Source organism: Electrona antarctica, assembly GCF_951216825.1.
Source record: "Electrona antarctica genome assembly, chromosome: 14".
In the NCBI taxonomy this organism is placed as follows: domain Eukaryota; kingdom Metazoa; phylum Chordata; class Actinopteri; order Myctophiformes; family Myctophidae; genus Electrona; species Electrona antarctica.
The window spans coordinates 49,150,730-49,175,339 of NC_136795.1; the positions used below are offsets into that span (position 1 = coordinate 49,150,730).

Here is a 24,610-nt window from a genome sequence, read left to right on the forward strand (position 1 = left end):
TATCAGCAACATATCACAGCGTATCCACCATCTTAGTTGCTCAATTTGTTTTATTTTGGCTGCTGTTGAATTGAATTTCTGTTGTTTACAATATTTGAAACCCAGGGTCTATGTTTTCTTTTAGCTGCTGTTTGAACACTGCTGTTCCAGCTGTATTTGCTGCTATTTCTAAAAATACTTCTGTTCAGCTGTATTTGCTGCTATTTCTAAAAATACTTCTGTTCAGCTGTATTTGCTGCTATTTCTAAAAATACTTCTGTTCAGCTGTATTTGCTGCTATTTCTAAAAAATACTTCTGTTCAGCTGTGTTTGCTGCTATTTCTGCTGCTATTTCTTGTACTGGAGATCTGTACTGTACTGATACTGAAACTCAGGGCGTTTTTCATGCCATTTCATGCAGGGTGTCCTGCGGCGTTTGACAGCTGCTCCTCCTAAACCGGCCACCTTTTAACTTGTTTTAGTCCTAATTTTATCTGTCATGCTTATTCACAGCTATCGCACCAACTTACTTTAATAGCATAACAATTCTACGCCGGATGTACAGATCACGAGTGCTGTTATTGCTTTATCGCCTGCCTCGGTCTGGAAGGCTACATACACCGGCAGTAGCCCCGGGGCTAGTTTGACAGCTAGCCTACGGGCGCTGGCTGACAGCTAGCCCGGCAGCCATCCAACACTGCATGGATCGTCACACCTCGACAACGAAGAGAGAACACCCAACATACAAGCTGACTCAACGCAACAGGCCCACTCTCTGGGCCTTTGCCGGTGAGTTTCGCTCCGGTTGAGACCTGCTGTCAATACTGTGTAAAATGTCGTACGTCTACTCATCGCTGTGGGCTACCGTTGAGTAGCCCTCGCGGGTACGTCTCGTGAACTGCACTGCTGTCTGACTGCCTACCTGTCATCAACACCTGTCCATTACCACTACACACTTTACTGGCCATAGCTTTCTCTTTCCCCAGCACCACCATCACCATGCCTCCACTCACCGCATCACCTAGCTGCGACGGGTGCTTTCGCCTGTCCAGAAGAATCGCTGAATTGGAGGGAAGGATCACCATACTCCATCAAATTAAGGATGATGAGCTGCTCCTCGACTCCCTGTGTCCTGAATCTCTCGGTACCGTCTCCCCAGTCCCAGAATCGGACTTTCGGACGACAGGGTCGTTGGCCCTGCCGCGCCATCCCAACCAACGGCTGAGCTGGATGATACTGTCCCTGAGCCATCAGACCACTGGGCCCTGTTGGGAGCTGAGCCAAAAGCCCAGTCTTGCTCTACTCCGGGCCCCTGGTCAACCGTATCCAGAAAAAAAGGAAATAAAACATACTTCCGTGACAATAAATCACAGCCTGTTCTCCCGACGTCGCCCACCTTTGCTCGGCGACAGATGTTGTTGTCGGCAGTAGACATTCCGGCGGGGGTCCTCCTCCTCCTAAAGCTCTCCAGGACATGCTTCCTTCTCTCCCACCCACCATCAAATGCATAATAGTCCACGTTGGCACTAATGATACGGCTCGTCGCCAATCGGAGCTGCTACGAGATCAATTTTTACACCTTATCGATCTCCATCTTTCCTCCTCTCTGGTCCCATCCCAACGTTTTGCCGTAGCGACGAGCAGTTCAGTAGACTCGTTAGCCTCAGTTCCTGGCTCCAGTGAGTCTGCCGCACGTTCGATATAGGCTACATCGACAATTTTAATTTATTCTGGGACCGTCCCTCCTTCTTCTACAGAGACGGTCTACATCCAAGTAGACGGGGTAGCCAGGCTTTGGCGTCCAATATAGCCCTTAGCCGCCACCTCCTCGCTCCCTACTTGACCACAATATTGACCAGTGCCGTCTTGTCCCCCACTGATTGACGTCCCCCCGGTCCCGGCTCACATCACATTAGTTCCGCCTTACTCTCCATAACTTCCAATGGGCTCGGACCAACATCTACGTTCACTCTCACAGCCCCCGTTTTCTACACCAGTACGTCTAACAATGCCACTGCTCACCTATGCAATTTAAGTAACATAAAAACAATAATTAGTTGCAGGCCACCTAAAATTATAACAAACAGTCACGTGGATCATGTCCTTCTCAGACCCTTGAGACGGTTTATAGCTCCACCCAGCCCAGGCATCTCCACTCTCAGGATTGCTCTATTTAATGTTAGATCAATTAATTAAAAAACCCATTGGCTGAAAGACCTTTTTATTGACCGCAACCTGAAACTTGGGTACAGCCTGGTGATTTCACCCAATTTCCTGATCTTCTCCCCCCTGATTGCTCATTTTTTAATTCCCCACGGTCCTCTGGTATAGGTGGTGGTCTCACTACAGTTTATAGATCCCACCTATCGTGTCGACTTATCCCAGCCCCCTGCTATTCCAGTTTCGAACTCCAACTATTTGAGCTGAACTCGTCCTCCCCTGTGCTTTTCGCCCTGGTCTATCGCCCCCCTAAATCCAAGGACTTCATAAATGATTTTGGAGACTTCCTTTCAGGGATTATGACAAAATACGACTACAAAAAAAATTTTTTTTTCAGGGCAAGACCTCGACCTCACGCGTGCAGACTCGGCCCCCAGCCTGGTACCCTAGTCAAAATATGGCCCTCGAGGAAAATTAATTGGGGAACCCCTAGGGCCTAGGCTTATTTCCATTGTGGTTCTCTGTATATCTGAATCGGTCAGAATCGGTATCAGCAGATATGACCCTGCAAATAATCGGAGTTCGGTCATAATCGTGCACCCCTAATAAAAAGAGAGGTCCTCGGAACACAGTTTAGGTAGGTTGTGGACCAGCAATGTTCGGAAATGCATTGGCCATTTGACATTCAAGGATTTGCTGTGTGACAGCCCAGATACAGTAGAATCACTTCCATTTAATACTTTGCTTTGCACACTTTAAATTAAATACAAAAATAAGAAAAATGCTGTGAGTTCTCACGAGACTCTGTGCCACGTAAACATTATACACGAATTCGGCTATTAAGATAATTATGAATCATTCATTCGATCTCGCAAGACTCAAGAGAGTTCATTTCTCAGCACAAAACGCAGTCCATACAGGACTGGAGCATATAGAGAAAGAAAGAAAAGTTTTACAGCATATTAGGCTGCACTATTTCATAATAAAATTATATACATTCGAATCATTCGAAATTTGTTCGAACCAAAGTAATTTTTGGCCAATTCTGGCAGCACTATACTGGAATAGTATCTCAAAGAAGTTGTTAGTTATGCTTCCATGAGGTGGATGCTTAAAAAAAAAGATAACAATAAAGGACAATGAAAACAAAAACAAAATCAAATAAAGAACGAGTTTCCTCTCATCATGTACAGGACAGTGGACGCCCCCTTCTATGACAGGTGTTGAATCTTCTCTCTACGATTCCATCAACTGGTTCTCTGTAGGGTGTGATGAGACAGATTGGTGTTTCCAAACAGGGGTAGCCCCCATCACCTAGAAGGATGTAGCGGGGGGTGGGGGGGGGGGGGGGGGGGGGGGGGGGGTACTGTCTGGCCCTGAAAAAGGTGCTGTTCTTCATGATCCGGGTGTCATGAACTGCCCCCGGGTAACCCACAAAGATGTCCAACAACCTCCCATCCGAATCACAAATTGCCTGCATGGTAATTGAATAGAAGTTTTTGTAATTCAAGTAGTCCAGGTGGTGCGTCTTGGGGGGTTTGATCCTCACATGGCTGCCGTCTATCGCACCAACTACATTACTGGAAGCTGGGGTTTTAGATAAGTGCGCAAATCCTTGGCCGACAGCATGGAGCTCATCTGCCCGAGGGAACCGGATGGCGAGGCTCTGGTGGCGACAAATGTGCTTGGCCACTCGATGACAATTCGATGGCATGTGGACAGGGGGATGCTGAACGTGTTCAACACACACCGGTACGAGAGACCATGAGCCAGCCAGTAGATGTAGACCAGGACTTCCATTTCATTACCCCAGCCATGGTCCTGGTCTCTCTGCAGTAGCCTCTGGACAGCGTTCATTGACCTTCTGGTGAGACGGAAGTCAGCTCTCAGCTCCCTCTCGACGTCAAACCATAACCGCAGCACAGGCACGGTGTTGTTCAACTGGCAGTAAACTGCACGTCGACCTCTCTGAAATTGAAAAAAAAGAGAAGTTTGTTTAGTTTGTCATTTTTATGTTGTACCAGGTGTAATGATAATCAATTTATTTTCCTAACAAAGTTAATACGGTTAAAACAGCATACTTAAAACACAATGGGTAGGCCTAACAATAAATAACAGAATAAACAGCAACAAAAATAATCTTATAACAAAAGCAGAAACCACTTTTAGAAGTGATTTGAAAGAAGACACTGATTCTGCTAGCCTCAGCTACACAGGTAGAAGACAGGGGTGTAACATCAGGTTGAATATCTCTGAGCAAAGTGTCCCTGAAAATGTGTACAGACCGTAGGCCTACAGCAAAGGATTCCCACCTTCCCCAAGCTAATAAAGGCAATAATGTGTAGGATAGCATTACTCAGTTCAGTTCAGTTTATTTTGGTCATAGAATGAACATTGAATGCATTAATTCCATTTGATCATAACTTTGCACTATACAGACAAATGGTTTATGTTGAAGCCAGTGGCTTATTTTGCCTATCCCTTTTACACCAAGCAGACTTGAAAGGAAATAAATAATAATATATACATCTAACACACACACAGGGGGGGGGGGGGGGGGGGGGGGCAGTAAACAAACAGGGGAAAACAAACAAACAGATCACACAATCAACGTGTGTATTTCGACACAAATGGCTATCAACGTTACATCAACCAACAATTTACTAGTTAAACAAATACAAATCAATCGTTGGTTAACGTTAGTTCGAAGCTGTAACGAGTAACGTTATAAGTTACAACATTGCCAAGCTCGAGGGCTTATGAGCTTATTATTACACTAGCTTGCTGCTACGGGTCTACATACCTCTAACTGCACCACCAATACTCCAAACATGTCGGATGAACCTTCGCTTTCTTGCTCCCGCTTGTTTCGCCGCCGTCAGCCGCAGAAAAATAGTAATCGCCCAAGCAAAAGAAACAATAATAGCCGGAGAAGGCATTATACAGGTTGGTTTACCACTGGAACGCTGAAACGGGATGTTTACGTCCAAGGGTTTCCGTCGCACAATTGCATCGCACAGCGATGCCGTTGGAATTTATAAGGGACGTTCCAATTCCTAGGGGGATGATTCCCCTTGACACTCATTATGTAGGGGCAAGGGGAAGGGGCAAGGGATAAGGGGTAGGGCCAAGGGATGAGGGGTAGGGTTAAAAAAGGAATTGGGAAAGGGCCTTAAAGTTAATAGGCATATTCATTGTTATTTGCACTGCAGTCTTGGCCAAGTTAAGCTATGCCTATTGGCTATTAAGTCATCTTAGCTTAATTGCGGTGCTTATTCTTCAAACAAACAGAAAAAAAAACACTTTATAGGCCTACTCTATAAAAACTATTGTTAGAATCCACCTTCAGAATTAAACTTCATTATGTGAATGTATTCTATATTGCGGTAGTTAGAATGAAAAATAAACTCAGTACTTACTTTCTGCCGGTTTTTTTTATGTTTGATTTCCTTAAGTGTTATTTCCTGGATGTCTGTTGGGGATTTTCTTGGGAAGAGGGGGGCTGAGGTGAATTGTATGTTGCTGCTGCTGGTGAGTTTTATGTTGAATTTGTTGGTATTTGTAAGACAAAATGCACACATTTATTTATGATGGTAATATTTGGTAGTTATTTTACTGTAGGTCTATAGGCATATAAAATAGCAAATGTTAAATGAGTGAATGTAGGCAATTCAACTTACATTTGTTGGTAGTCTTTTGAATATTGGTTAGTTTTGATGGGGTTTGGTCCTGGTCCAGTTGTGTTGATGGTGGTATGTGGAAAATGATACGCAATCTATATACTGATCTGGTCCCGTCTGTAGTGTGAAATTAAAGTATTTATTGTTTTTTTGGCTGAGTTTGATTTGTGATGTGTTGAAAATGAATCCGGTGGCTTGACTGTCGTGTCTGTCGTATTTAGCCTGTTTGGCCGATGTCGCAAGTGTCCTTATCCTGCTTATCCTTATCCTGCATATGCTGAGTCTCTGTTTGTTCCTTAATTGGTTATTTATAGTGGAACTGTGAGATGGAGGATGACTGATTTAAGCAGTCACACCTGGCCTGAGTCAAACTAGAACTGGACTCAGAGCTGGGTGTGGCTGCGCACCTGTTGTGCATGGACTTGATCAAGGCACAACAGGTTAAATCAGTCATCTCCACAAACACTCAGGAGAGAGCCTCTGTGCAGACAGCGGAGACCTGTGTAAAGTAATATTAATGTGAATTATTCCCTGAACTGAGAGGAATAAACCAGTCTACTTAAGGAAGCTGCCTTGTGTTGTGTCCTTCCTTGCCCTGGGTAGTGACTAGTCGGTCACAGGAACATATTCAAATTAGGTGATTTTCGAAATCATTATTAATTATAATTGTATTTATAGGATTTTAAGCATTTGTATATTGTGTTCTTGTTTTTATATATAAAATGTTTTGCAATGTGATGTGTGCATTGAAGGGAAACACAGCACATTTATTTAACCAATATTTTATTATTTCTAATATAAGAAAAAGGTTAACACTTTTAACACATTTATTGAAAAATTAGGATCTAATTCACGCCAGCATTTCTTTAATTTGAGCTCTTATTTTGAAAAGCCGTCATTTCCGCTCCACAAACAGTAGTTTTCACACAGCTGGGCGGGCCTTGTTTACAATGTGAATCCAGGCCGGAGCTCCGGAGAGCTCTAGATCGTGGCGTCAAAGAAACGCTGTTTTGACCAAAAATGCCATCTGGGACAAGGAATAGGAGATACAGGCGATTGAAAGAAATGGATAGAATGGATTCTTATGGCGACGACGATCTAAGATTGGCGATCCAGTGCTGTGCTAACAACACAGCTAGCTAACCGGCTAACGTGAGTAGCATTTTGGCTCGAGCAATCAAACGCGCTATAAAAGCTCAATTGCCGAAGGCCGTCGGCAATGGCGTTAAGCGTCAGTATCAAAATTAGGCTTCAATTGACTTTAATCGTCGGCAATGGCGCGGAGGGTGTTAAAACAGTTTCACTGCCTTAATTGATCCCAGTCATACTTCTCATTTGCCGGAAATTCCAAAGAACTTTGAAGGCCTATTGCATATTTTGTCATGACAATATCACGAAATGTCTCAAATGAAAGAGGGGTCTTTCCTCTTTACTCAGAAAAATTACGTTTCTAGCATGTTGCATTCTTTAGATACAGGCAGTTTTATACACATCGGTTTCACCCTAAACAGGCCTCTGGCCTCTGCTTTTGTAGTTATTCTCATTTGTTTGCAGCACACTTTTGTTATGCCCACAGCATATCCTCTATTATAGTGACAGAGACATACCATATATCAAATGAAAGCTGTAACACTCTACTTTCACCAGGAAAAGAGATACAATTTCTATCATGTTTAATTTTCAAAATGTAGCCATTTGAATGAGTACAACACTTTAGAAAAACATCTCAAAGCTTTGACCAGTCACATTTATATACCCATAGCATATTTTTGTAATAATGTGAACATGTCACGGAATATACCAATTGAAAGGGGAGTATTTCCTCTTTACCCAGAAAAATGTTTCTAGCATGTTGCATTCCTTAGCAATAGTCAATTCAATAGAGCTTGTTTTCCTTTTAGAAATTTGAATAAACCTTCAAGTTCAATAGAGCTTCAAGAAACAGGAAAAAAACACTTGTGACTATCCATCAAGCCGAATTGACTTGATCTTTTTATTTGTACACATAAAACAGTAATAAGGGCGACTGTGGCTCAAGAGGTAGAGCAGGTCGTCCAATGATCCATGGGTCGGCGGTTCGAATCCCGGCTCCTCCTGTCTACATGTCGAAGTGTCCTTGGGCAAGACACTGAACCCCAAATTGCTCCCGTGTGCTGGTTGGTACCTTGCATGGCTTCCGCCGCAATCGGTGTATGAATGTGTGTGTGAATGGGTGAATGTAATGCACAAACTATGTAAAGCGCCTTGGATAAAGGCGCTATATAAATGCACCATTTACCATTTAAGAAAAAAAAAAAGAAAAAGGAAAAAGCTTCTTTACATACACCAATCAGGCAATCACACAAAAGTAGGAGTGTGTGCGTGTGCGTGCGTGTGTGTGGTGTGTGTAAAGTTCTCAGGCCGACCCTGCACGGCTGGCATTTGCATAGTCAGGCAGTGTGTGATAGTGGGTGAAGCAGATCTTTCTGTGCAGTGGCATACAACAAGCAGCACACTGGTATCTCGTCTCACTCCGCTTGTTCTTCATTTTGCAGACTCTGCATTCCCTCATTGGGTTCTGTTTTTTGGCACCGGGTGCTGGTTGAATTTTCACCGGAATATGGGCTGTTGTCAGAGGTGCGATGCGTGCAGAGAGCCTGGACCGAGGGTCGCGCCCCCCTGGTGCCCTGGTTGGTTTTGTGGGGCTAGTCCACACCTTGACCAGACTTTCTATGAAGGTCATCATGTCCTTCACAGCTCCCTGAGGATTTCTCTTCTGGTACAGGACGAAGGAGTTGAAAATGCAGATTTGCATCATATAAAAGACATACTTGTTGGTCCATTTGTAGGACTTTGGGATGAAGGGATAGTAGGAAATCCGTTGGTCCAACTTATCCACACCATTCATGCCGTTGTTGTATTCCTTCACACAGACCGGCTTGGCAACAGTAGTCAGGCCTTCTTTTTTCTTCCATCTGCGGATGTCAACCATCTCATCTGGGTGGAAGGTCGTCACCATGCGCACTACCTTGGTGTCTCACCATGCCAAAGTCAGAACCGTGTCTGTGTGTCTCACGATTCTGTCCCCGACTTCCAGGGTGGAATTGGATGCCTGTGCCACTTCTGGTGGGGCCCCTCTGTTTCTCCGGAGTGTTCCGCAGACATGGGTCTTCATTTCAAGCAGCAGGTTGCACATGGCGACAGAGTTATAAAAATTGTCCATGTACAATGTCTAGCCATGGTGTTTTAGGCGTCCTAGGAGTGAGGGAACTATCTCAATCAAGACACCAGGCTCTCCACAATAAGGCCGCATGTTGAAAGCATAACCAGTGTCACTATCACATACCACATAACTTCGAATTCCATAACGAGTTGGCTTGTTCGGCGAATACACCCTGAAGCTCAAACGGCCACGAAACAGCAATGTCCCTTATCGATACTGATCTTCTGTGAAGGCTGAAACAGGGCCTGGAACTTTGTCACCATGTAGTCGAAGATGGGGCGTATTTTGTGGAGCCTGTCATTTGGATCCAACTTGTCGTTGAAGTGGATGAAGCGCATAATGTTCTGAAATCTGTTGCGAGCCATGACCTTGGCAAAATATGGGGTGGCGGTGATCTCCTCTGTGGACCAGTAAAGTTAAATTGCTGGTTTCCAAACTAGACCGGACAGTCGTGGGCAGTCGTGGGCTCTGGAGTGTGGCATGAATGGCATTTCAGCAATTGACTTCTCTGCGTAGACATTTGTCTGATAGACTATCATATCCATTAGCTCATCAGTCACAAACAGGCTGAAGAAGTCCACTGGCTGGTCTGACTCTAGCTCTGCAGCACTGTTGATCGGCCCAGGTGTAGCAGTGAATGGAATGTCCTTAGGCTGCCAAGGAACTTGCTCCGTACCACGCCAGCCAGGAGACACTGGCTCCTCACGGACACTGCCCTTTCCTCGGCCTGTGAATCATAGAAATACAATATATGCATTTACAATAGGCCTACATGTACTTACAATAAAATGCAATACTGTTGTGACAACTGGTGGAGCTGTTGCCCCCATGACCCGAGTACAGATAAGCGGTATACACATGCCTACATGTATTTAGAATAAATAAGTAAAATAAATAATGTGCTGTTGTATCCACACAGAAAACATTTAGGCAAACAGAATGAACGTGTAGTCTGATCAACAACCACTAGATGGCAATGATGCTCTTATGCTGGCAATTCTGACGAATAAAGTCACATGTGATGTGTAAAGGTTTTGAAATAAAGCAAAACAAATGTATTTTCTCTTACCCTTGCCTTTGCCTTTTCCTTTTCCAGGCCTTGTTGGACTGGATCTGGGGGGTGAGGGTTGAGGCTGGCTGATCTCAGCACCTAGAAACATCAAATAAATAGATATATTTATTTATGTGATGTGCAAAAAAAAATGACATGTACACAGTACACCAACTTGAATGTAACAAGTCTCACCAATTACAACAGGCCTACATGTATTTAGAATAATAAATAAGTAAAATCAATAATCTTACCTCCAGACACAACACCACCAGCATCATCACATTCATCCTCCTCCTCCCCAGAGCCTAGAAAAATAACACATTACATAAAAAACAAATACATTTTCACTTTTGGAAGACATTTTACCCAGTCAAATAGCATTTACATTCAGTCACGAGTGAGATCACAATAAAAACGAAAACTTACTGGCTCCCTGACGCACAGGCGCACTCTGAGGGAATGGGCTGTCCCTCTTACGTAGCGGTGGTCTGAACGGTTTCTACGTCAAGTCCATGGGATCGTCGTTAGTAACACATACCAAAAAATAATCTTTATTGACGTATAATCGTTCAACATGCGTGTATAGAAACATACACTCATTCAATGATTAGCTTTATCACACACACACACACACACACACACACACACACACAGCGAGAGAGAGGGAGACAACTATAACGCATTAGAACCATTCATCACCGCCACACACAGAGAGGGGGTGGATTCTAACAACAAAATAAACGAAAGAAATAAACCATGATATATGCACCAACCTGATGGATCGGCAGTGGACTTCTGAGAGTTGTATGGACTCTCCAACACGTCCCGGTCGGTCAGGGATCTTCCACTAGTGGGTGTGGAAAAGATGGACGGTATGTCCCTACTCTCCGGGGTAGTCAATGGCTCAGCTGGTTCTTCATCCGACATCTCGGACCCCGTCGGGGAGGGCAGCGAAATAGTCGAACATGGTTGCCTGACCAGGACCCGCCGCGCTCGGGAGACGCTTACCCCGGCCCCGGGCTCGGCCTCTTCCACGTCCATGGTTCGGAGCACTGGGTCCTGGGACTGGAATGGAGGCTGCTCTCCCGACACCACTTTGCCCAGGGACCGGGCTAGCATTACGGCTGCGGCCAACTAATCGCCCGCTGGCACGGCTCGGTGCAGGGACTGGGACTGGAATGGAGGCTGCTCGCCCGACACGACTTTGCCCATGAGGGACCGGGCTAGCATTACGGCTGCGGCCAACTGACCACCCGCGGGCACGGCTGGGTGCAGGGACTGGAACGGAGGCACTGGGTCCTGGGACTGGAACGGAGGCAGCTCGAGCTCGCTCAACACCACTCTGCCTACCGATACGGCCAAAACGAAGGCTCGCTGGAACCACGGCTGGGTGCAGGACCAGATACTGGTACAGAGGCAGCTCTCCCAACACCACTCCTCGCAGGAACAGGGCTACCTTCCCGGCTGCGGAGAGCGAAGCGATCACTGGCTCTTTTAGGACGCTTTGGACCAGGCATTTCACTAACACTATAGGCTACTACTACACGGGTAAACTCACGTCTCTCTCTCACACGACTTCTCCATTCGTATACTCCCACAAATGAAACGTGAGTGAAATTGCCTTTTTATATTGTTTGTGTTTTGATTGCAAATCCCTTTCATGTGGTAGGGCTGTACTGCCATGGGGATGCTTGTTTTGGGTTACAATGCCTTGTTTTGGGTTCCATTGTATGAGCCATCAGCCCGCACAGCGCCATCTCTTTTGATGGAGGAGACATTGTTGTTGCACGTGTAGCTGTTGTTGTGATCACGTGGTCTATGGTTCCCTTTGATCGGCAGTTTATTTTGGTGTTGAGTTGGTGGTCAATGTGACCCACTGCGGACCACTGCTAGAGAAAAGCCTTTGATCAACCATCCCTTTGACTAGGTTGTTTTTGAACACACTATTTCTGACTTTTTTTTTTATCACAGAAGTCTGAGATTTTGTGACGGGCTGGGGAAGGGTCCCATGTAATGTAAACACAAATAATAGCAAAATGGCGGATTTAGCGTATTAGGCAGTGAGAGATATTGGTGATTATGTCGGGTACAACGGGTTATGCACAATCAGTGCCGGAAGTCCTTCAAAATAGGAGCTCTGGGGTGCCGGAACAACATGGCCGCTTTTACTCGGAAAGCCATGACCCGGAAACAATCCACTAAAAAAAGTTCACTTTACATAGCTAGCTTATATTGCGATCGTTTTAGTTTATACAATATATGATCCAAAAAGCGTTCATATTTTGCGGGAGAGACGGGTGAGGAGCAGAAATGAAGCGCCAGCATATCGATCCGTTCAATACCACGGAGAGCGCCCTGGATTAGGAGAAACGAGTCATTCTTTCCGCCGCGCTAACGGCTAACTCAATGATGAGCTAACAATTGCCTAGAGCGCAGCATACGGTAGCCGAGAGGCTAACTGACAAAATTCAGAATATTCTTATCTCGCCCCGTATCATTGAGGATGCGTTAAGACGTGTGAGGACGTCGTATGCACCCCTCGGTTCCATTCCCTAGGACGTGCTGACACGTCCTATGTACGTAAACGGTTAATACACGATAATCAACATTAACACTTTAATTTAGAACACAGCCAAATCAAATCATATAGTAGAGGACCTGACTAAGATATGTATGCACTTCATTTAGGAGAGAACTTCATTTAGGAGAGAACTGTTCTTGACTAATATGAACCCCGCAAACAATTTGGGGACTTTAGGTCAGTCGGACCACAAGGTTGTGTGTTCAAATCTGGGTACTGACAACTCAGCTCGTCAGTCTTATTTGTGCATATTTGTTCTTATTGCGTATTGTCTTCTTTCTTGGTCCCACCTTATCGCTGCTTGCAGCTATATTCTTTCATTATAATGGTAAAAAGGCGAATGTACACTTGAATAAATGATTGATTCATTGTCAAATAATAATATTTAGATTTATGAGTTGATTTACTAAACAGTGTAATGAAGTTACAGCACTGCTTTGCCTGTTAGAGTAAGCATGTTTATTTGTACATTTCAACAAGGAAGGCAGTGTGCTTTACACACACAACATTAAGAGCAAAGTAAAGTGTGATGCATTCACAATAAAAGGACTTTTGAATACAATCAAAACTATTGGTTTAGAAAAAAACAAAATACAATAAAAAGCAAACTGAATACAGACCCATAAACCTCAGTAAAAAACAGCAGTAAACAGAACCGTCTTGGGCTTTGATTTCAAACAAAGTGTTGTAGATGTGACAGGAGTTGGGTTAGGTAGAGATTCAGCCAGACTGTTGAACACTCAACATTGTGACAGGAGTTGGGTTAGGTAGAGATTCAGCCAGACTGTTGAACACTCAACATTGTGACAGGAGTTGGGTTAGGTAGAGGTTCAGCCAGACTGTTGAACACTCAACATTGTTTTACTTACTTTATTTTTTAATTCAATACATTTTTCACACACAGTGTTAACAATGGATTTTCAAAACTTAATAAAAATACTACATCGAAGCTGTTTATATTCGGACATGGGCTAACATTTCAATAACTGTGAATCCCTATAGTATTTAGAATAAAATGCACTGTTTTCCAAAATGTCAGTTTGTCACCTCCCTCTTCACATTCAATAGATCCCGTGATCTTCTGTGGCCAGATGTAATTTCCTGGGGTCTAGTAGGACTATAGAAAACAATTAAGAAATCGCTGTACAATTTGGTAAAACAAATACATTTACCCACTTGTTTTAATGCCCCCGCCCCCTGCTACAAACGCTAAAAGTGTTTAAACGAAAGAAAGCAGCAAATGAAAAAGTATATAACACTGATCTTTTACTTTCTCTAATAACCTAAAACATGAACCTTGGTTGAAAAAAACCCAAAGTTGTCCTTTAAGGTTTAACATGAGGAGAAAAAAGATCAGGAGAATGGAGGCCTCTATTGACAGGATTGATTTAATAGTTTATTAGACGTGAATGTAAAACAGCAACAGAGTTCAGTCAAACACTGATTCCAAAAGGGAATCAGTGTTTTCCATGCAGGCCCTATGCAATCAATTCATAATAGCAGAAGAACAAAAATCACACTTTGTGTGAAGTGAGGGGCGCTCTTATCACATACACATTCCATGCTCAGCCAATCAAATCATCACAAATGTCATTCCAGCCAATCATTTTTGCCGTCTTCACTTTTTCTGCCCTCACTGTTTTTATCCTCAATATGTACATCAGCCAATCAAATCATCGCTATGGGATGATGATCAGCCAATCAAATCATCGTGTTTGTGTTCACACAAAGACAAAGCCCAATAGGAGGAGCTAGCGCCCCTCAACAAAAATTCAACATCATCAAAAACAACAACAACAAAATATATCATTACAGGAAATAATAAAGCACTATATGTACAGAGTGGGAGAAAGTTAGGAGGGGGGGTCACCTGTTTAAAGGAGAAGTGATCATTTCCTCTTCATTGGGCCTGCTGAAAGGTGGACTTTCAGGCCTGTTTTAAAAGATGTAAGTGATCTGCATTCTTTGAGGGAAGGGGTCAGGGCATTCCACTCCTGGGTGGCCGTGCTGTAGAAGGAGAATTTCCCCATATTTGTTTTGAAATATAGGAGCAGTATAATAATCCATGATAATCCATAATAATCCATGCAGCTGTTTAATTTGATCCTCCCAGTGAGCTCATTTTACATTCATTCAAGTTTTGTTTATTCTCGAAATTACACTGAGTAATCGAACTCATTTTCAGTGTCGTCGAGTAATACAATATCATATAGAAAAAACATCACAATACATCAGAAGATCAAGAAAAGAAAAACAAAATATGTACATTTGAATTACATTAGGTTTACAAATAAAAAGCCAAGACAAATTTCAAAACGATCTAAAAACAGTTACATGTTGTGGGGATCTGTATGCTCACCAAGGTTTTAAAACGACTTAACACTTACTAATTCACGCCAGCATTTTTCCATTGAACTCTTATTTTGAAAAGCCACATTTCCAGACTACCGGTACTGAACATAAACTAGGAAGTCAAACGGGTGGGTGATTATGGCCACGATGATTTTAATGCCGCGATCCTGTGTTATTGAGAGCACCAGCAGCAACCAGATGTAAGTAGCATTATGGCTTGATCAATCTAAAGCGCTATAAAAGCGCAATTGCCATTGATCTACGGCAACGGCGTTGAGGGTTTTATTAAATAATGAGCTTTAATTGACGTAGATCTCGGCCAATGGCGTTCTAAGTGTTAAGGGTACCAATGTCGTTTGCAGGTCATTCCATGTATTAGGGCCACATAAGCCAAAAGCAAGTTCAGAGCTAACTTTTGGTACCTTAAATTTTGGGAAACTACTTGACCGGGTGTACTTCAGAAAAGATGAGATGAATTTAGGACAATCTCCAAGCATGGCTTTATACAAGAACAGTTGCCAATGCAGTTTTCGTCTCTCTGTCAGGGAGGACCATCCAACCTTGTTATATAAGATACATTGGTGAGTACCATAGCTATCACCCGTAATCGATGAGTGATAAACAGAGTCTAGGGATTTAAGAGTGGGTGCTGCTGCATGTCTATAGATGGTGTCTCAATAATCCAAGACAGACAGGAACACATAGTGGAAACTTTCTTTTTTTTACCCCATGGTGTGAATGCAATGGTGTCTTAGTTATTTAAACTTAGGTCACATCGTTTAAAGTGGACATATGTTGTATTGTCCTGTGAGAACTGAGGACAAGAAGGTGGTAACGAAGATGACTTGAATCCTTGAAACTCTTGTCACAATGTTTACATTGTAAAGATTTTTCTTCAGTGTGGACACAAAGGTGTGACTTCAGATGACTTGAATAATTGAAACCCTTGTGACAATGTTTACATTGGAAAGGTGTTTCTCCAGTGTGGATACGAAGGTGTGTTCTCAGGGAAGATGATACAGTAAACCTCTTGTCACAATGTTTACATTGGAAAGGTTTTTCTCCAGTGTGGACACGAAGGTGTGTTTTCAGGGTAGATGATGCAGTAAAACTCTTGTCACAATGTTTACATTGGAAAGGTTTTTCTCCAGTGTGGAAATACTGGTGTGTCTTCAGGGAACGTGACTGTCTGAAACTCTTGTTACAATCTTTACATTGGAAAGGTTTTTCTCCAGTGTGGACATGCTGGTGTGTCTTCAGGTGAAATGACCCATTGAAACTCTTGTCACAATGTTTACATTGAAAAGGTTTAATTCCTGTGTGGACACTCTGGTGTTTTTTCAGGTTACCTGCCAAACTGAAACTCTTGTCACAATGTTTACATTGGAATGGTTTTTCTCCAGTGTGGACATGAAGGTGTCGCTTCAGGAGAGATGAGTCTCTGAAACGCTTGTCACAATATTTACAGTGGAAAGGTTTTTCTTCAGTGTGGACACGAAGGTGTTTCTTCAAATTACTTGAATTGTTGAAAATCTTGCCACAATGTTTACATTGGAAAGGTTTAATTCCTGTGTGGACACTCTGGTGTTTTTTCAGGTTACCTGCCAAACTGAAACTCTTGTCACAATGTTTACATTGGAATGGTTTTTCTCCAGTGTGGACATGAAGGTGTCGCTTCAGGAGAGATAAGTCTCTGAAACGCTTGTCACAATATTTACAGTGGAAAGGTTTTTCTTCAGTGTGGACACGAAGGTGTTTCTTCAAATTACTTGAATTGTTGAAAATCTTGCCACAATGTTTACATTGGAAAGGTTTTTCTCCAGTGTGGACACGAAGGTGTTGCTTTAGGTTACCTGACTTACTGAAACTCTTGTCACAATGTTCACAGTTAAAAGGTTTTTCTCCAGTGTGTACACGCTGGTGTTTCTTCAGGGAACCTGAGTCACTGAAACTCTTGTCACGCCGTTTGTCATCATCTTCACTGGTCTCCTCCCAATCATCACTGTCTTCAGTGACTTCAGTGTCAGATTCAAGTTCAACTTCAATCTCAGAGCAGTGGGAAGATATGTGTTCTTCTTCTTCATCATCATCATCATTTTCTTCTTCACCTTTCACTGCTAGTAATGTCAACGTTGACCCAACAGGTTCCTCTGGTCTTTGAAGTAGTTCCTCCTGTTCCTCTTTAACGTGTGGAGGCTCTGGTTCTTCCTGGAGCAGTCTTGGGCTCCTCTCCTGTTCAGGAGAAACCTCCTCTTTACACACAACCATGTGCAGGATGTCTAGGAGCAGAAACATAACATGATGGTCAACACTGGATTCCTAAAATGTAAATCCATTCTTCTTCCATGTTCCATGTTAGAGCGGATGAGCTTTTTTGTCACCCGAATCCGCATGTGCATAATTATAATCCGCCCGTTATCCGACCGCAATTTATTAATTAATCCAATTTATTAATCCGCACCACCCGCAATCCGCTGCGCAGGGAAGCGCCCAGCGTATACAGTAGCGTATACAGTATAGCCAATCTACAAGCTCACAACGCGACGCTGCGACGCGTTGTGAGCTTGTAGATCGGCTATTTATACTACTTGTACAAACAATGTCACTCACCACTCTCTCGACAGTTCACCAATGTTACGTAGTGGTTGTATATATCCATTTCCATGGTAACACGCCGTCCACGTTTTCGCGACGTATTTTCATACAGCATATCCAGCGGTCATCAGCGGCAGGGTAAAGAACTTAATCACTCCCAGTCCCACACCGAACGTATATTCCTCCCTTCTGTTTTACTTAGTTTTAAGTTTCTCTCAGACTCACTAGCTGCCTGTTAGCAACTTTAGCGTAGCTGCCTGTAGGAGACCACTGTGTTGTTGTTGTTGTGCAACAGGACCCAACTTCATAGGCGGCTAATTTGTGCCAGATCATGGAAAATGATTAAATTAAAATACTACTACTAACGCACGCACGCCGAGATTGTGTGCGTTTTAAAAGCTATAATAAGCATATGTATATACTTTATTATGCCATTACTTTATTTCCCGCATTATTTCACCCGCGGTTTATCCTATATTAATTTATAATAAATTGAATTGACCCTAATCCACCCTAAACTGCGGTTCACCCGCGGCAACCGCGGCTAAATCCGCCACCCGCTGGTCTCTATTCCATGTACAAAATGAGCTATTACCTACCAAGATAAGATTGACTAAACCGTTACTAACTACAGGTTATTACTGTTCTGAAAGATTTTATCAAAATACATTGTTTCTTCAGGAACAATATTTTCTTTCACATGAAACTTACTGAGGTGTGGCTGGTCTTCAGCTTCCTGTTTAATAGAAACGTCTTCAGCTTCTTGTTTAATAGAAACGTCTTCATCTTCCTGTTTAATAGAAACGTCTTCAGCTTCCTGTTTAATAGAAACGTCCCTGGCTGAGTCTGGAGAGTTCATCTTCACCTGGGAGTGATGCATCATGGGTATTGTAGTTCTTATGAGTCTGGAGAGTTCGTCTTCACCTGCAGTCTGGACTCCGGTCTGAAATCAAGTGAATAAGGAAGGACTTTAATAACTGGAGACCTATAGTCCGGCAGCCAGGGGTGGGGAGTGGGAAATGTGTTTTTATTGGCCTAAAATATTGCCTATATACTTAAAAATCACACCCGTGTGAACTGAGTGGTGCAACTACACATTTATTGTTATAGTTACTGTACATTAGAACCAGGAAAGCATCTGTGTCATAAGTACTCTCCGCATGAATTCAGTCTCAACAGTGTCATTTTCCTAACATCTGTTGAGGAATAACTATAAAATTGATTATATAGAGATTGATTCACTCTGACGTGATATCTGTGATGTCAGTGACGTCACATACTAACCATAGCAACCATGCTCGTTTTTTTGGTTGCTAACCATAGCAACCATGCTCGTTTTTTTGGTACGAACAAACACAGGTACACGGGTACACAGGTACAAAGCCAGTTGTTGGAGTGGTTTGCACCACTCAAAAATACTTTAATTAATGAGTCCACTTGCTGACCGGCTGTCGGTATTAGGGTTGGGATTCGTTAGGATTTTAACGGTTCCGGTTCCTAACGGTTCCCTTAACGGATCCTAATATTATTATTTCCCCCTTTTTTCTGACATAGATTATGCTTTTATTATAAATAACCTAACCAAGTACATAATAAACACAAATTCATTAATTCAATTATTGAAAATGCACTTTACAATTATGAGGTGGCACTATTATTTAAACTTCACCACCACCACCAGCAGCTAGCCACCACAACAATATCATTGTTGCAATTTGTACTGTATATTGCAATTTGTAGCCTACTGTATATTAAATATACAGTACACATTGCAATAATGATATTGTTGTGGTGACAAATGTTGTCTTTAATGTTCAGATTAATGTAATATGAAGGACCCCTTACCCTAATGGAAACAAGCCATAGTGCTTTCTTGGATTATAAAATCCTCTTAGCAGACCTTGTATTGAACTGTATAGGCTACGTTCCTGTGCTTTTTTCCGCAAACTTTTTATAAAGTAATCTATGGAGGTATATGCACCTAAACGCTGGGCTCTCAACAGTCACGCGATTAATTTAGAGCCAAATCAAAAGCAGTTGAGTTGCTTATAAGTTGTAAAAAATAAGTGCAGACAAATTGATTTGGCTCTATAGTTAACGTGATTCATAAAATATCAGACAGAAAGACGTCGAGTCATTGGCGTTCTAAATTAACACCATTAACAACAGTTGTACAATACGCCTAATGAAAAGCTCTGTAGACGTTAGTAGTTTTTATTTTCTATTACGTTACTAGCCTGGGGAAAGTAAACCAGCCTTGCATCAGATCGTCCCCCGTCGGCTGTGGTGAAGCTGCGGGGAGAGCGGGCACGGCTTTCCGCATGGCTCACAAACGTGATGTGCCTAGATTATTCTCGTGAGTTGTGGACTCGTGTAGGCATATTGATTTTGAGATGTTTCCTCAATGTGGACGTGGTACAAGTTGCAACAACCTTTGCAGAGGGAACTATAGCATCGCATTTATTGCACTTTGCGTGCTCACTGCTCAGCCTCAGTCATTTCCCTCTCTGTTAACCACACTTTGGAGAGAGATCTGTGCGACATACTGTCCCAGTGTCCCACTCGCTCCGCGGCGGTCGCTGAATGCACAGAACAGTGGGCTTATCCTCCCCGACCCCACTCACTCTGTAGGTGGGGTGACGTCACCCCAGGCTCTGCTTGCATGCACACACAGCGGAGCTAAATGACGACTGATGAGAACCGTTTGGGGAACCGTTAATAAAAAAACGATGGAACCGGCTCCGGATCCGCAATGTCGGAACCGGGTCTGAAATGGACCCGGTTCCGAATCCCAACCCTAGTCGGTATTGAGCAATTTATTTTATAAGGTCTTATATGTGACCATACCATTACATATATACGGCAAGATGTCAACATTTCATTATGCTTTAACGCTTAGGCCGTCAGCATTTGATAACTTGTGATATAATTCACGCCAGCATTATTCCCTGTTTAACTCTTATTTGGAAGAGCAAAAAACCCAGACCGGAAGTTATGATCTTATGTTAGGGTGTGTGACGATGCATCATCATTCCATGTTTACCGCGGGTGCTGCTAAAACATAATGGAGGCGCATCACAGCGCTGGCTCTGGGCCGTGGAATAAACCTTGTTTGGACCAAAAATGCCATCTGGGACAAGGAATAGGAGATACAGGCGATTGAAAGAAACAGAATCAAACCCCGGCCCTGCCCTACCCGAACTGGGTCGACCCGAGGCTCGGCCAGACCCTAACAATTACCACAATGTTAACACTTTCATCGCTCCCCTGGTGTCCATGTGAAATTACTGCAGGCAGCCAGGCAATATCTGTGAATAAGCGCCAACTACTTCCAGCCCACACAGCCCAATACAATGAGAGGAGGAGCAACAAGTTTTACGAGCAGCAGCCGCCATGTCTTAGTTTTCACCACAAGAGGTAATATGGCTTGCACGATGCGATGCGATGCGGAGAAAACAAGCAGCAAAGAAACGACAATGAGCAACCAGATGCTAACGTGAGTAGCATTCAAATCAATCAAAAGCACTATAAAAGACCAATTGCCATTGATCTACGCCGTCAATGGTGGAGTTTTCAGTAACATGTGATGTGTCAAACTAGGGGCTTGTCATGATTCTGAATCCATTCCAAGCATTAGTTTTGCACAAAAAACACTAATTGGGCTAAAAACGGCCATAGCCGTCATCATATAAATGTGATGAGGTCAGCACATTTTGGGCACATTTGAACAAGTGGCTATTGCTGTTTTTAGCCCAAGGAGTGTTTTTGTGGATGGAATGGATTCAGAATCCTTGCCTTATATAGGTTGTTAATGGTATAGTCACATATATCCTCCTATAAAAAACAATTGATCATTACCGTCAGCCGCTCAGCAAGTCGACTCATGAATGTATGCATATAAACAATATTTCAGGAAAAAAATATATAAATTTCCCGCTTTAAACAAAAGAAGCCTGTTGGCTGCCAGACTAATGATGCATAGCCTGCGGAGTTAGTTCAGGCAGACATACTCGAGGGGGTTCATGCCATGCTCAAGGCACATACTATACTCAAGGGGTTAACATGCTGCATTACTATGTGGGTGTATAAGCGTGTGCAAGTCCCACATGTCATTCGCTGATGTGGCAGTCAGCTGACCTATTGGGCGGGCTACTTAAGCTCACCAGTCTGCATGCTCTTCCTGCCTTCCTCTGCACATGGTTCCTGGTTGTTATGTGATGTTTGCTGTTCCTCGTGGTTGTTTCTGCTGCTTGCTGTCCGTGCGTGCAGCTACTGCTGCCTAAATTATGCTTCTCAGCTACTGTCCATGCTGTGATAAGGGCCAGGTTGTATACAAAATATATTGAGTTTGATATGATTCTGCTTATGCTGCTGAGTTCTATTATGTGGCTTCAACAAGCTACATAATTAGTCCTTAGGCCGGGTGAGATATCGTTGTCCTAAAAAGGGACAAGACATATGTGGTATCATTTTGTTCGTCTGACATCCAGGAGTGCTACATTGTGTGATAGCAGTTTCAGAAGGGCAGCTGAATATGATTTTAGGGGTATAATCTGATTATGCAAAACCATATAATTCATTGTTATCTAAACTCCAAAATTATTCACTTTTATGCACATTTCTGATGTTTGTACCATGGATGGGTATGGCCAACATCATAATAGAACAACATACATGCTGAATTATACTTATTGTAGCCATACCGGGAAAATCCACAATATAGTCCTTAGGCCAGAGGCCATAAAAAGGGACAAAGCGACAATGTGATTTTTGTATTGCTACATGTCTGTAGTTTATGAAATGATGTGATAGCAATGTCAAAATGGCAGCTGATTACTAGTTTTTGGCCCTTAAACTGATATATGATGAAAGCAATGGTATACAGTATAGTGAAAGGCATAACTCAACGACTAATGGGCCGATTTGGATGATTCTGACATCAAAGTATACATTTTCTGGGGTGCTGAGTTCATTTAAGAGGTGACTGAAGCAATTCAAGTTCAGGGTCATGTGTCAAAGGTCAATGTCAAGGTCATTTTGGATCCAAACTGTCCTATAATACTACACATGTCTTGGATTGGTTTCGATCACATTTTCTCCTGTCTACCTCTGATTCGGAATCCGTAGATTAACGTTGCACAGGTTGTGGAAGAGCGCCCTCTATGGTAAACACTGAAAACACCAAATTACGTCTATATATGCCAATGGCTGTATTGAACTATGCAACCTCTTCCTCATCAGAACTGTCCTGTTCAACTGTAGGCATTAAATCTTCCTCAGGTGCTTGGTTTGTACAGTTCTGGAGTTTGCAGAGGTATGTACATCTCAAACCATTGCTGAGACAACTGCAGTTAGGAAGCTTGCATACTTGTGCACATTTACAGGCCAAAAACTCAAGGACTACATCTGGTGCAGGGGTTGTGCGCATCCACTGAATTTCTAACTCTCCAGTTGTCCATCCACTCTGTATGGGATCTGGTACAGATGGGTGAGTCTGCAGAGAGCATCTCCATATTCTAGTCTGGTAATTGGCACGGAGGGCATGATGGGAGTTGACTGGAATCAGCCTCCCCTCTCCTGGCACAGAAAAGATGGTAGCAGATCTCGTTCACATCACTGGAGGTGGTCCCAGACAGGTACCAGCTACAAGTGAACTGCTGCAGTCGGTCAAAGAGCTCTGTTGAAACATCCCAAGTCTGGCCAAGTTGTTTGAATGTCTCTTGAAAATCAGGGTTTTTCTTCAATAACCTGCATTCAGATTTCCATGACCAGCAAAGGCACTCACAATGTCACATCCTGTAAATATGTGACAGACTCTCACAGAGGTTCTCTCCCAAACCAAGGCCACAAACCGTGTGAGGTTTTGTGTACCACACTTCTGATAGATAGGACAAGGGATGTGTTTTTGGAATGCTAAACAGAGAACCATTTCATCAGTATCTCCAGAAGTAACATAATACAGCTTGTGTGGTCCTCATTTACTCGTTTATTACATGTTTTCCTGAGTTGCTTTGTGTGCTGGCCGTACAACCTTGAGTTTGAGAGTTCCTGACTCTTCAAAGTAAGAGTCTAAATGGTTTCTACATCCTCATAAACCCATAAAAAGTTGTATGACTCATGATTCTATGATGTTTAATTCAGACGTTTAAGATGTACCCTGTTTCAGAGAGGCAGGTATTGTGGATTTTCCAAGAAGTATAATGTCTGTTGTTCTATTATGATGTTGGTCATGCCCATCCATGGTACAAACATCAGAAATGTGCATAAAAGTGAATAATTTTGAAGTTTAGATAACAATGAATTATATGGTTTTGCATAATCAGATTATACCCCTAAATATTCAGCTCCCCTTATGAAACTGCTATCACACAATTTAGCACTCCTGGATGTCAGACGAACAAAATTATACCACATATGTCTTGTCCCTTTTTAGGGCAACAATATCCGATAATAAGGCCTCTGGCCTAAGGACTAAATAGCCTGTTTTGTTAATTAAGCCGAATGCGCAGACAGTGCTGCAGCTTCTATTGTAATGTGGTAAGTGTTCTATAGTTAAAGCCAGGTTATCATTTTGCTTATGTTTTGCCAAGTTAGCTCAGGTGCAGCGTTTGTCCCCTCCAGCTATGGGTCCTCAACTCATGTGCAGTGTGTTGCCACGTCTGCTTTTATAAGCAACGTTGGGCTTGTTTCCTGTAGTCAATTGTTTGTTTCTGGTGTTCTGTCATGGATCCAAAATTGAACTTGTCCAAAATTAACTGTATTGTTTCAAGTCATTGTAGTCATTAGGGTACATATTGTAGGTTTAAGTTCTCATGTGACGAGTCTGGGACGGGTATGGGACGGCTCCTGTCGGTCTAGTTTCTCTAGTGCAGGGGTTCTCAACCTGTGGGTTGAGAACGGCTGGAAAGTGGAAATGAAGAGTTTACATATAGTACACATAGTACATGCATACACCTTCCCTAATGATTGATGATGATTTGTATACATAGATATCACAGACTTAGTTA

The 24,610-nt window shown here is 43.0% G+C and overlaps 1 protein-coding gene across 1 annotated transcript in view; it reads right to left on the reverse strand.

Moving 5' to 3' along the window:
* Positions 1–11,209: 11,209 nt before the first annotated feature.
* Positions 11,210–24,610, reverse strand: part of LOC306937279 (uncharacterized protein) — a gene marked incomplete at its 3' end in the record, with an annotated part of 29,781 nt that continues 16,380 nt past the window's right edge. Inside the window, exons 2-5 of the mRNA XM_079520945.1 lie at positions 18,315–18,546; positions 17,117–17,287; positions 11,426–11,539; positions 11,210–11,340 (exon numbers count right to left, since the gene is read on the reverse strand). Of these exons, the coding sequence (XP_079377071.1) occupies positions 11,210–11,340; positions 11,426–11,539; positions 17,117–17,287; positions 18,315–18,486 (588 nt within the window). The 5' untranslated portion in view covers positions 18,487–18,546. The remainder of the gene's footprint in view (positions 11,341–11,425; positions 11,540–17,116; positions 17,288–18,314; positions 18,547–24,610) is intronic.